At 40.0% G+C, this 13,975-nt stretch overlaps 1 protein-coding gene across 4 annotated transcripts in view; it reads left to right on the top strand.

Annotated features, from left to right (window-relative positions):
* Positions 1-13,922, top strand: part of chrm2a (cholinergic receptor, muscarinic 2a) — a 99,408-nt gene extending 85,486 nt beyond the window's left edge. For 3 of the 4 annotated variants that reach the window (XM_086268235.1, XM_086268233.1, XM_086268232.1), the window contains one exon: positions 6,039-13,922. In XM_086268235.1, the coding sequence (XP_086124361.1) occupies positions 6,080-7,588 (1,509 nt within the window). In that variant the 5' untranslated portion in view covers positions 6,039-6,079 and the 3' untranslated portion in view covers positions 7,589-13,922. Of the gene's footprint in view, positions 1-2,077; positions 2,688-6,038 lie in introns of those variants that run through there. The other variant, XM_086268234.1, reaches the window with a different exon arrangement.
* Positions 13,923-13,975: the final 53 nt, after the last annotated feature.

The following is a 13,975-nucleotide window of genomic DNA, read 5'->3' as shown; positions in this document are numbered from 1 at the left end:
TAAAAACACTTTTTTTAAGTTTCTTTAGTCGAATCTATGTGAAATACCAAATTTAACAAATGAAAAGGCATAAAATTCTATTTGGCATTCTCAAATCTTGGCATTGTATGTAATGACATGTAGTGTGTCCTTAAAATAATTGAGAAAACCAGACAAGTGGAGGACAAAAGCTGTCAAACATGGTGGAGCATCTGTTATAGTTTGGGGCTGCATTTCAGCCAGTGATGTTGGGGTTCTTGTCTAAATCTATGTTATTATGAATGCAGAAAAGTACCGTCACTTTTAGAGCCATCATGCAGTACCATCTGGAAAGCATCTGATTGGCAGTGGCTTCATTTTCAGCATGACAATGATCCCAAACACACTGCCAACGGCAGTAAAAGCACACCTGGATAGAAAAACACACAATCACACAGTGGAACACCATCAATCATGAACTGGCCTTCCCGCAACCCAGACCTTAACTTTATTGAAGGAGTGTGGGATCATGTTGACAGAGAGCAGAATGAAAGGCAACCAACAGCAACAGAGAGCTTTGGAATATCATTCAAGAGGAAATAAAAAAAATTGCAAAAACAATTAAGAGTTGAAGAACTCTATTTATGCCTTAAATAGTATATTTCCAATGATATTTTCATGAAAGAAAGTGCTGGACTAGAGCCTGTAATGGCTACTAGCACCCAACCATCAGTGACAAAGCAATACACAATGAGCAAATCACTTCCAGAGGGGACACGGCTTAAGGCAGAGCCTGAGTCTAAGCAGATACAGGTATTGTACTGAATTTGTGTTGGTCAGAAGAAAGTTTGTCTCTCAGTTTCACGGGTGATGCCATCCATTAGCCATGGTCATGATATCTGGGTAGAGACTTCAAGAATAACACTGGAAAGGAGCCAAAGAGTACTTTCTCAAGAGTTTGCCTGCACTCACCCGTTAAGTATAACCACTGTTCTTTTGAAAATAGTGAGTTGTTTTGACAGGGTGCTTCCTGTTGAGAAATCTGCTGGGTCTCTTTCCATGACAACATCCAGGAAGATTTTGCCATGGTATTACCTATCAGGATTACCACAGAGATCCAATATCCAATAAATCACAGAAAATGGATTAGCAAAGAGCTTTGATCATTCACAGTATAAATATTTACTCTGAATCTCTACAGGCATCTGTCAAGCTCTATAACTCACAGTCTGATATCCCTGAGACAGTCGAAGGGGCCTGAGGAAATGAATGCAAATTTGTAATTACACTCCAGCTCAAGATTTGGATCGTTTGGTAGCCATCAGAACACTGGGATGCTGTGTTGTTTTGATGGTTATCAGAACAGTTTTCATTTCCTGCTGGACTTTTTTTTCCCCAAAAAAATATTTGTATGCATTTCTGTGTCTCTGTGTATCTCCCATCTTGGTCAGTATCCCTGTCTGAATCACAACTCAACTGAAGATTAGTTTACAAAAAGGCAAAAAAACAAAAATGTTTAATCCCAACTAAACCTGCTTAGCTTAACCTAAAATCTGATTCCAAAAAGATAAGAGCCCGTTTAACCTGCTCACATATTACCTATTATTAAAGCTGTATTTATAACACTTCTCTTTGTTTTTTTTTTTTTGTTTTTTTAAGGCGTCTGCTCATTTTGCCCAAAATAAAGAATCCTCAAACTTAGATGAGCAAAAAAAGCAGTGATTTTTCTTTTTGAAAACTGTCTTTTTCAGTAAACTGGTATAACCCCTGACAATAGGGCTAAATAAATCTGTACCCCCGTGGATGAGCTGGACTGTAGCAATGCGGGGTTTTTACATTCCAGTCATGCTTCTGTGCAAACAGCAACTAAACGAAGGCCTAACCTTGCACGCTCCCATGGAGAGGGCCTGCAATGAAATTGCATATAATCACAGAAAGCAGGGTGCAAGTGCCCTGGGATTTGCTTGGGATCAGTGCTCAGAGATGGGGGCTGGAAATCTGGACGCTAGGAGCAGTCAAATGCATCAGTTTAAGTTCAGCTACAATGGTGGAACATTTGGAAGCAATCTTTTATATATTTTTGGTTGAAACCATGCGGACAGAAAGCCACATTTGTTGTCTGTCTCTGGCAAAACTATTGTGTAAGTGATTAGTTATTTTCTGATTAATTTTAAATCACAAACTTTAACTTAGGGTTAAATGCACCGAGTGTTTCTGGCTTCACTTTGGGCTTTTTTTTTGTTATATCTGGCTAGCCTGGAGTCCCCCAGAAGAGACAGAGTGAGGACATAAGACGTGAAAGGGAGAGGTTGGCCCTCTCTGTTTCCCAGAGGGCATACGCAATTTTCAGCTCTAGTGAGCCAGCTCTAGGAATACCAGCATCTGAACGCAGAACAATACTGAAGCTCATTTAGTCATGTCTTCCCATGGTAGCAACTGACTTGTCACCTTTTTTTAAATAAAAACAATTTAAACAAAAATAGCAAATTTAGGATTACTGGACCCACTGACACACATTTAATTCTCTGAGTTGCAGAGCACAAATTACAACAAACAACAAACTTATTTTTTATTACATCATCTGTGACTGATTATGTTAATCCTTTAAAAAACTTTACAGAATAAGTGAAAAATATCTGAATATTCATCTGTCTGAGGTGCCACTCATGCTCTGATTGGGCTCTGTCGGATGCAGTGGTACCTGACTACTGTAGTACTGAGAGTTGCAGGTAAGCTCCATGATTGATAGCTATGCTAAGAGTGCCACTGCTGCTCTCCCCAGGTGACGACAATTGAACTGCTGCTCAGCAGGCTGCAGTGCCAGTATGTCTACCAGTCACACTACAGCAAAAACATCTTGCTTCTGTTCAGTAATGGCTTATTAATGTTCCTCAATTCTTCTTAAGGAGCTAAGATAAAGATGTTTAATGAGGTTTTCAGCTAAAAGCACAACAGTAAAGCTAAAGTAAATAAATGGGTTTCCTTGGAAGGGGTGTCTAATGGCTTCCTTTAAATAAAGTGATGCTTTTAAACCAAGTCTGGGCCCCTAAGTCTGCTTTTGGAAAACCATGGCTGCCCACATTGAGCTTAAAAAGGATTTGTGCATTTTTAGTTGACTCTAGCAGGGGCCCAGCTTTCGCCCTGTTGTGGAAGAGATTTCAGGTGGGGGACATAGCTTATGGCAGCTAGAGGTGGACAAAGAGCAGCTAGGGGAGTTAACTGTCTCAACAGTGCTATGACCATCTATACTGATCCCCTTTACTTCTCTAATCCACTTGGCTGAAGCAAGTCACAAGTGTGTCCCATTTGTATTGTTAGTGTTTTTGAATGTAAATCGGTGGACTGAACATTTTATGCGGATTAGACAAGCTTAGCTCCATGCCTAATGCAATGATTAGGGATTTCTGGCACAGCAGATAAGTGAATGTTCACTAGTTACTCACTGGGCTCAACGGTTAAAGACCTTAGACCAAAATGGCAAAGTCTTGAACAAGACAGCTTTCAAGCTGGAGAAGCGTCACAGAGAAATGATCGGATTGGTCACTAACCTTTTGTTACATTAAACTGTATTCAAGCAAAAAACTTGGATGTAAAGACTGCTTAAATGTAGACTGAAGAAAGCTGAATGAAAGGAAATTTGGAAGAGAGCTACACTACTTTATATGATAGAGGATTGTAGGTGTGTGTTCTTAAACAAATGAGTGAGACAGATTTTCCAGTTTGTCTACACTTTTCAGATTTGGCATTTATCCCCGAAGAACAAACAATTTGATTTTCTGTCTTGTGTAATTAAATTCAAGGTGTTGTATGGACAGGGGTATGTGTTGGTGATTTATCTAGCAGTTTTCAGTCAAATATGCTTTGATTTATATTTACTGCAATGTCAAGAAACGTATTGGGTAACATTAAGGTTGGTTTTTAAATCACAGCAAAAGAGTACCACTAATACCTGAACCTTCAGTTCAGAGGCTGAACAAAGTTTGAGTACGTTAAGGTGTTTGCGTAAAAACACTAAACAGGTCACCAAGTGCCATAAAACCTGCAAAAAAGCAACTGAAATGACTCAAAGAATTTTGACGCACCTTAAGACACATCACTCATAATTTCAAAAGACTCTAGCACAGTATGCGCAGAACTGAGCAGTGCTTTTAAAATCAAAGCAAGGTCTACAACACCGATGAGTGTTTAAGATTAAAAGGGAGAACTAGTGGGTGACTTGGGAATCCAAAGAAGTTTATAGTGCTGTATGAAAAGAATTTTTAAATGCAAGTTGGAAAATGTCTTTGAAGTTAAAATGCTAGCTCAAATTGTCAATAATTCCTTTTAAAGTTTTCATTGAACTCTTGGTAACATGATGTGTGTAGTGTATAATCACACAGTTCCTTGCTCTTTTTAAGAATGTATGCAGCAACCCTGCCTTGGTTTAAAGGAATAGTAATTTTAAATAAAACATCATTAGCTAATATATGGGTTTAGAAACACATGAAGAAGACATGAAAGGACAATAATTCAAGCCCCAAACCAGTCATTAGGTTTTACGGTATTAGTTTGAAAGTGTATCCATCAAGTGTTAACACCTAGTAAGCTTTAATCACTGGGGATTAATAAATAAATACATTTTTATATGTACATGGTTTTAAAAAATAGCAAAGAAAACATTACAGGTATATTGTTGCATGTTTAACCAAATTCAGTCCAGTTGGGACCACAACAGTGGCATAAAAATGGCTATCAATCATCTGCAGCAATTAAGATTTAGAGGTATGGCTTTGTCCTGAGGCCTCCCCTCCCCCTGACATACACATACACAAAGATCTCAAAGATAAAATGGAACAAGTATCAGTGACAACAGACATGACATTAAGTGAGAAATTGTATTGTAAGGGGGTTGCAAAGCAGCTTGCAGAAGCAGCAGCAAAGATGAGCTAAACTCTATGTGGGCTCAGCATGTTCTATTTTACCACTAGGATGTTCAAAGATGTGTTGAGATATGCACTGAAGCTAGCAGGCACTGAGATCAGGGGGTTTCAGAGTGAGTTTGACTCTTGACTGAAGTAAAATTATGTTGTACTAGACATTGGTTTAAAAGGAATAATTTATGAAAGTTATTTATCCTTTGTTTATATGTGCATTAAAAAGGATTTGCTTATTAAACAAACAGTCCTATATGTGAACATTTCTATTACCATGACCATGTCGTCATCCATCTGTCCATCCAGCCATCTTCTTCTTTCCGCTAATTGACTAAAGACATGGTGGAGCTGGAGCGTGTTTTGAGCTATCACAGGGGGGAGAGGCAGGGTGCGTCCTGGACAGGTCGCCAGTCTGGCACAGGGTGATCTGTCATCATGATATCCTCATTTCATATCCTACCTCGATTTATTTTTACATATCTTATTATTCAGCAGTCACTGATGTGCATTAGGTTTTTGCCTCTCAGGGACCTTTTGGGGTTTTTTTTCTCTATAATGAGGCAGGTGTCTAATGGGTAGATGTTATTCATGCAGTGATTATGAAAAATATAAGTGCCTGATACCTGTGCTTCCAATTATCAAGCTAATTAGTGTGTGGCCAAAATTGCCACTGTTATCTGATGAATTGCTTTTAGGAGGGCTAAAAGCTAGTTTGAAACAGAAAGGGTCATATTGCCCATACTGATGGTTTAGAGAAACATATTTTCACATTTTTGTAATGAATCTCGATTATCATCTGCTCTACTTGTACCATTACAGGTTGGAAGATGGCATCGCATCTTTTGTAGCATTCTGAAAGTATATTGTGTGCTGATAAGTGCTGCTGTCATTTGCTGTTTTAATTTTAATTTAGTGCCAATCAGCACATATTAATGTATTTTGGATTAGATACCTTGACTATATGTGAGAAAATACTTGGCTTGCTAAGTTAAGTTAAAAATAAGTTACTGTGGGTTTCTCAGCTTTCACAGTTGAAAAGAAAAAAATAAAGTGCATACAATGTATATGCATCTAAAATAGTCTTTAGCTAGCTAACTAAAATGCTGAAGCTATCACCGTCATCCTTTGCACCTTATTACAAATCTTCTCTCTTTTGTTCTCTTGTAGGTTCCATCTGAGTAGGAGGTGGCAACAAAAGACCAAATGCCATGGATGCATTCAATTTCACATATTGGAATGCCTCTGAAGGCAATGACACAGAAGTTGTGGAAGAGAGCGAAAGCGCCTACAAGACTGTGGAGGTGGTGTTCATCGTGTTGGTGGCTGGTTCCCTCAGTTTGGTTACAGTTATTGGAAATATCCTAGTCATGCTTTCCATCAAAGTTAATAGGAACTTACAAACTGTCAACAACTACTTTTTATTCAGCCTTGCATGTGCTGATCTCATTATTGGACTGTGCTCGATGAACTTGTACACAGTCTACATAGTGATTGGCTACTGGCCCCTGGGGCCAGTGGTGTGTGACTTGTGGTTAGCATTGGACTATGTTGTCAGCAATGCATCTGTCATGAATCTTCTCATCATAAGCTTTGATAGATACTTCTGTGTCACCAAGCCCCTCACCTACCCTGTCAAAAGGACCACCAAAATGGCAGGAATGATGATTGCGGCTGCCTGGGTCCTGTCTTTCATCCTATGGGCGCCTGCTATTCTCTTCTGGCAGTTCATTGTGGGTGGGCGGACAGTGCCTGAGAAGGAGTGCTATATCCAGTTCTTTTCCAATGCTGCCGTTACTTTTGGCACAGCCATTGCCGCCTTTTACCTACCTGTCATCATCATGATTCAGCTCTACTGGCAGATCTCAAGAGCAAGCAAGAGCCGTGTGAAGAAGGACAACCGGAAGCCATCCGGAGCAATCCCTGAATCTATCTCACCAGGCCAGAGGAGAAACAACACTCCAAAATCTAACAACAACAATGTACCAGGGGAAGATGCGGGGCATTCGCAAAGCCAGAATGCTGCTGATGGGGCAAACCAGCATGACGGAAAACTCCAGAATGGCAAAGGGCCGTCCTCAACCACTGCTGAGGGAGAAACTGAAGGTGATGATGCAGCAAGGGAGAACTGTACTCCTGGAGAGGAAAAGGAAAGCTCCAATGACTCAACATCTGGCAGTGTGGCTGCTTCCAATCAGAAGGATGAGGAACCAGCACCATCCACAGCCAACTCCAGTCTTGAGACAAACCAGCCAATCACACGTCAGCGAGCCAAAGCAGGGGGCTCCAAGCTGACATGCATTAAGATCAAGACTAAATCGCCCAAAGGTGACTGCTACACACCATCTAATGCCACTGTTGAGATTGTCCCAACCTCAGAGCGGCAGAACCATGTGGCTCGGAAGATTGTGAAGATGACTAAGCAACCTCCAAACAAGAAGAAGAAAGCAGCACCGTCACGGGAGAAAAAAGTTACCCGCACCATAATGGCCATCCTGGTAGCGTTTGTTGCCACTTGGACTCCTTACAACGTGATGGTGCTTATTAACACGTTTTGCTCTAGCTGTATCCCCAACACAGTATGGACTATTGGTTACTGGCTATGCTATATCAACAGCACCATTAATCCGGCCTGCTACGCCCTGTGCAATGTCACATTTAAAAAGACATTCAAACATCTTCTTCTCTGCCAATATAAGAATATTAGGTCAGCCAGATAAACACAGATCGCTTGGCAGGAACCACAGATGGATGAGTCGTGTGTCTATGATTGTGTGTTTGTGTGTGTCATCCATGAACATGTGTATCTGTGCCTATGAAAGAGGTTTGTAAGCATCATAAAGACTGCAAGAGTACCTTTGCCATCATTCAGCCATTAGTTTTCCAAATTCTCTCAATAACCGGTTGTAGCACTTTACACAAATTCAACTGAAGCCAGTTGCATTGAGATATGTTTGCAGAAACAGTGTAGATAAGAAAGGTTAAAAAAGGGTTACTGAATGCCTAAAAAAGAAAAGGGGGTGTAAAGCAGGGAAAAGGAAGTGAGACTGATCCAATGAAAAATGAACAAAGGTAAAGAGCAGAGGAATATCTCTGCTGTAAGAAAACACAAGAAATCTTCAAAATGGGAAAATAGGGCTGACTGAATTTACAAACATCAGAAGTTTGAAGTTCAGAAAAGATACCTGTAGATAACTGTAAATATCACTATGTAATTATGTGTGTGAGTGCAGAAGTAGGTGCGTGCTGGCTCTGCATTTGTGTGCACACGTGTGGCCCTCTGCCTGCCTTCTTTCTGTGATCATCATCATGACACCTCCAATCACTCACAAAATTTGTACATTAAAAAAAAAAGCAATTAAAATCCACTGAAGCAGCTGATAAAGATTGAAAATACTCAACAGCAAAACTTAATTTGAACCAGTCAGATAAATCCATTATTCTGCTAATTGAGGATGGATCCCCATTGAGGATGTAAATATGCTCGTTCACATCAGTGATGGATGGGAAGACTATTAGCGCTCATGTTTGTTGAGATGAAAATGGGACCAGGAGACAGTTGCTGTAGCTTAGTGTAGCACAAATAATGGAAACAAGGGGGAAATGGCTGATTAACGTGCTCTGTCATTTAATCTGCACATGTAAATGCAAACAGCAACGAGGAGGAGGATCTTAGAGTAGAGCGCTTGCTTCTTCAAATTGAAAGAAATCACTTGAGCTGGTTGGGAATGCCCTGCAGACCCCCAGAAAGGTTCAAGGTAATCACCAAGGCGAGCAAGATCTGCACAATTTTGAGTTGACTGCCACTCGGTCCTGGATCCAGATAAGAGGTAGAAAATGGATCGGACTGGATGTAAAGAACAACATGATGTTTTCTGAGGGTCTATGTATGATACTACCTTTTTTTGTTGTTGTTGTTTGTTTGTTTTTATCTCGGGGCAGTGCTTTTTGTCTTGCTGTCAGTGTGAGGAAGTCACTGCACACAGCCAAAGAGTAGTCTCAAAGAGTAGTCTGTCATATACCATTAGAAGGGATAACTAAATGGCTGTAGCTGAAAGGCAAACAAACAGACCCAACTGCAGTAGCTATAAAAAATAAATTTAAAATGTGGCATAGCTTGCTCAGTCGCTCTTTTGTCGCTCATGACAGCTATGAAGAAATGTGTTTTTGCTGTCAAGATATTCACCGCTGAAATGAAACTTCCTTCTCAGTGAGTGAAACAGGTGGTTGGAGCTCAGAGCTGTTTTTTCTTACCGTCTGTGGGAAGGCACTTTGAGTGGGAGACGTCATCTGATCATGCTGATTAGTGGATTGATGTCACAGCGTGCTCTGTACTGTACTGATGATGATTGCGATTGCGAAGACCTAGGTGTGTGTGTGGGGTACGCTTGTGTGTGGCTGTATACATGCGGAGTTTGTCTGTGCACTCCATGAGTGGAGTTTACTTCAGATCACAAGTCATAGACTTGTGATTTTTCTGTTTTAAAAAAAAGGGCTATTTACACCTTTTGTGTTTTGTGACTTTTTTTATTTTACTACTGTTCAATTATTATAAACACACACACTCATATACACACACACACGTACACTTGTGTTAATGAAATGAAAAATGGAGAAAAATATATTTTTCCAGCACAACATGTTCTGTGTGCTCATACATGTCATCCATCACTTAAGCCTCGAGATCCTCGTTTATACTAATGTGCGCTCACCAGTTGATCTGATTAATACGCAGGAGAAATTGCCACGAGGATGTTGCCACATTGGCTGGTAGGTGGGCTTTTTTTTGCAAAGAATTACGCCTGCACCAAATAGCTACTCAAGGCTGTCTCCTTAAAGAGAAATCTGGGACAGATCCTATAATGAAAACTCACCATGAGGCTGATCAGATTATGGGACGATGTGGAACACCTACATTTGAGATTAAAGATTGCCCATTATACGCTCAGCTTGCTACAAGCCCATGCCCCACTTAGTGCTCCACTCAACCCTGATCCTGTTATAGTCTCTTACTCTTTTAAGGCCATGAATGTAATGTACATATAAATGTATATTTATATAGTCATTTTCATATATTATTTCATTGTATCTTTCATTTTTCTCAATGTATCACCTTATTTCCAGCTACTACACCACTGATGTATGCTCTGTTCATTTCAAATCAGTCCATATATATATTGAGACTTCGAGCAGCAGTATGTATTCTGCCACGATCGGGTGGGGATAGGGGGAAGAGATTAAACAAGAAGGTCAAAGCACAAAATTACAGTGCAGAGGAGAGTAGTGAAAGTTTGGAGTTACAGTCTTTTATGGATATTTTTATTCAAATGACTTTCAGAGACATTAGAAGGTTAGAAATAATGATATTTAGTTCAAATTAAAATTTGCCTTTCATCAAAGAATCATCAATTTTCACATTCTCGCAGCCATTTGACAATCTAGTGGCCAATTTGCCTAGATAATCTGGAAATATGTTACACCCCATGTTCCTTGAAGCAACCCTCATAAGTTAGATTGACTTGATGGCACTGTTTAGGTGTCATACAGTCAAAACTGTTCCCGCAGCTGCTCAGCAGGTCTGGGATCCAGTGGTTTTGCTGGACTCTGCATCGTAGACAGAACACCCGCTGACTGCCTCTATTCGCAATGAAGTGATTGCCTGCCTTGCCCAGAAAAGCCTCACATTTCTTTCAGCATCCATGAAAGATGGCATCAAGGGCTCCCACAGCATCTTTCCACTTGTTCTGCATCTTCTAAATCTTCTTTTTCACCAAGACACCTGAACTATAATGCTCTGATATAGGTCATTGTGTCTTAGTGGTGCGTTCATATGTATTTATCTTTTAATATTGGCACAAAATGTTTTGTCATTCTTTTAAAGTTCTCAGTAGAAATGCAAAGTAGTGTAAAACAGAAAAAAAATAAACCACCTCAGAATTTTGCTTTTGAGGTTTGAGCAACAGAAGGGAAAAAAACCCAACTGTTCCATATTTATCTAAACACCTCCAGCAGGAACTCAGACGTCCATCAGAGCAGCCATCCTTTTCGATGATAAGTGGAGCCATGTCTGTCTGACATCTGTCACACATCTTAGAAGTGAGTAAAGACCCTTCCAGAATAACTAATCTTTGCTAAGCTGTCATTTGAGTGATACCAGCAGGAGACTAAGTGGCTCACAGCTCAAGTGGTGGTCTAGGGGTCTCAGCTTGAGCAGCTGTGTAGGTGTTTGATGGAAGGCGATGGCAGTTTATCACCTCCCGGAGCGGGAAAAGGGCAAAATGCATCCAACAAAATAAACGTGTGTACTTTGAACATTAGGGCCATTAAGCCATTTCACTCATCCTGGTCTTGTTGCCACGTTGTCAAACACTTGAGAACTAAAAGACGTTCTTGTATTAGGGCTTGACTGGAAATGGTCAAAGTGGGTGGGGGTTAGGTGAGGAATGTACCCTTATGACAGAGAGAAAGTGCAACACATAGTGACAGTGAAAGAGTACAGCTGTCGTCCATATAACGGAGAAAGCAAGCTGATGGCTCCAAGGTGTTCGTTGTACATGTGAAACAGCAGATAATCGTGGTTACGAGAGTGAGACATAGAAAGGGCGGAGACAGTAGGGTCTGTTCAGTGACAAAATCCAAAGCTAGAGGATCACACCGCAGGTGGACCATGTTTGGAGAAGTCCCAGCCATTCTCAGCAGGTCAGCCAAAGGTTTTCCTGCAAGAATTTTAGTGTCCCGGTCCCAAACCTGCCACTGTATGTAAACAGAGTGACACGGCACCGTTTACTGTCGCTCCTATGCTTTTATTTCATCTCATTCTCATGCCGTGCAAACGCAATTCATAGTTTCTCACTGTTTTCAAGCATTTTAGCATTTTATCAGTGATTTCAAATGCATTTATACATACCTTGATGTCCATGACCAAAATAAACATAGTCTCTCTCTATATTGTAATAGTCATCATATCGTGTTGTGCCGTCAGAGCTAGCTGGGCTCCTGTCCATACGGCTTATGTCAAAGGGCTACATTCCTTTTTTAAGGAGTACATGTGACACGCAACGTTTATCAGAGACAACTTTAAATTTGAGGTTTCTCTGGCTTCACTCTTGGGGCCGTTGCTGAGAATAATCTCAACAGTCTTGTGCAACCAAGCAGATACGAAGACGCAGCAGCTTGTGCATGCTGTGAGATTTTATTCAGAGACTGAAAGTTTATATCGCCGGATTGTACAGAGCAATTTGAAGTGCCTTATCCAGAATGACATAAACAAATTGCTCTTTTATCCTAAAATCCCTGTTGCTTCTTCAGAGTGTCTGGCCTGAAAGTTGTGGATCGTGCTGCTGTGTGATGCACGTTAAAGAGCGTGTTTGTCAGCCTTCCTGATTTTATTTATTTATTGATATTATTTTGCCAGCTCTGGGCTACCATCACTATAAGTTTTAGGTTAACAGGAGTCCCCTGTTTCGACTGAACGAGCTAAAGAATTGAAATGATGTAGAAATGTCCACAGCTAAATCAGTTTGCAGGCACAGTGGGCTTTTTTTAGTGGACTGCCAATCCTTTATGTATGTATTCTAAATTGTCTTCAAAGGCATTGTACTTTTACATGCAAAACCTATGTGTGTGTCTTTACGTTGAGATCAGGGGTCATCATTCATTCGTGTGTGTCTGTGTGTGTGTGCATGCACCTTGCTGTGTGGTGGTTTATTTTTTTTCTAACTGGCATCCTCAGCATGAACTCGTCAGACTGGATAAAATATCATAACGCACATCAGGACAGATTCAGGCAGAGTGATTACCTATTTCTTTGTCATCACTTCTTTCTCTTTCAACAGCAAAAAGCTTCCAAAGACTCACTGAGACACAGAATTCCATGGAAGAGACATGATATACATACATTTTCTATCACATTTTGTAAATCTGAACCTTTTATCATTGTACAAAGTACAAATGTAGTATTACAAATTAGAATTTGACCAGTGTACAGCCAGGGTTTTTGGTTTTTTGGGGTTAAAAAATGATTAATAAAAAATCTATAAAGATGTGAATATTATAAACTGTGTTTCTAAGATTATATAACTGCAAAGGTAGAAGGTATAAATATGTGCATTTCTGGAGTGCGTCATTTGAAGAAATGGATTCTTGCCTTGGGAACTGAGTGACTGAATCCAAACTTTTACACAATGGAAAAACGTTCCAGGGGATTTGAAGAATGACTTGTGCAGCCAGAAAGAGGAAAAAAAAAAAAAAAGAGCAATCCCCAAGAAGGGAAACCGAGGATGGGGACAAAAGCTAAAACTAGTTTCAGTGTGGCCGAAAGCTCCGAGGCAAGGGTTTCATTTTGATTTCACCTGTAAATTTATAAGGCTTCACACTTACCTTGAGAAAAAGGTGGTTCACCTGCTCTCTTGCTAGACACACTTTACAACTTTTTGCAATTTTAACATCACGGGAAAAATGTGTTCTGTAAAAAAAAAAAAAAAAACTAATGTGCTGAGGGTTTGAGTTCTATGACCTGGTCTGAACTTCATGGGTCAGAAAACGTGTATTTAAAATGGAAACCAACTTTAAAAAAAAGCAATCAGTAGCCTGCTGCAAGTGTTAAATGTACATTCAGGTGTTAATTTTTCATTTGCTTGTATATGTAGGTGCTCACTGTGTACTCACTCACTGTGGCTTGTGGCTTCTCTTGTAATAGGAAAAATAAATTTATTGTTTGCATTGTATATATCTATATGATATTACATTATATGTAATTCAGATGCAGTATATTTGAAATGTACATACACGATTAATAGCTATTCTCTGAATGTTTCCCCTCGACAATCCCTCGTTTATTCTCCCTCCCCTCCCCCCACTATGAAACTCCCTGTACAGTAACAATGGTAATATTTTTTGCTTTGATGCATTCTTGATCGATTATCTGTTCTGGACAATGAATCTGAGTGTTCTTATCACTGGCTACCTATGACACTGTAAGATGAACTGCATTAAGTGGTTACATTGTGCCATATCCTCTCGGAATGAAATTCGAATAAAAATATACGAAACGTGTTTGAAATTTGGAGGTTTTTGATTAACGGGAAGCACAGGATGAAACACAAACA

The sequence above is a fragment of the Aulonocara sp. 'chitande type north' Nkhata Bay genome, linkage group LG17 (assembly GCF_057382095.1).
Source record: "Aulonocara sp. 'chitande type north' Nkhata Bay isolate Kocher_YH1m ecotype deep benthic linkage group LG17, A_spYH_male_GT1.1, whole genome shotgun sequence".
NCBI lineage: Eukaryota > Metazoa > Chordata > Actinopteri > Cichliformes > Cichlidae > Aulonocara > Aulonocara sp. 'chitande type north' Nkhata Bay.
This window is presented reverse-complemented; position numbering and strand designations above follow the sequence as displayed.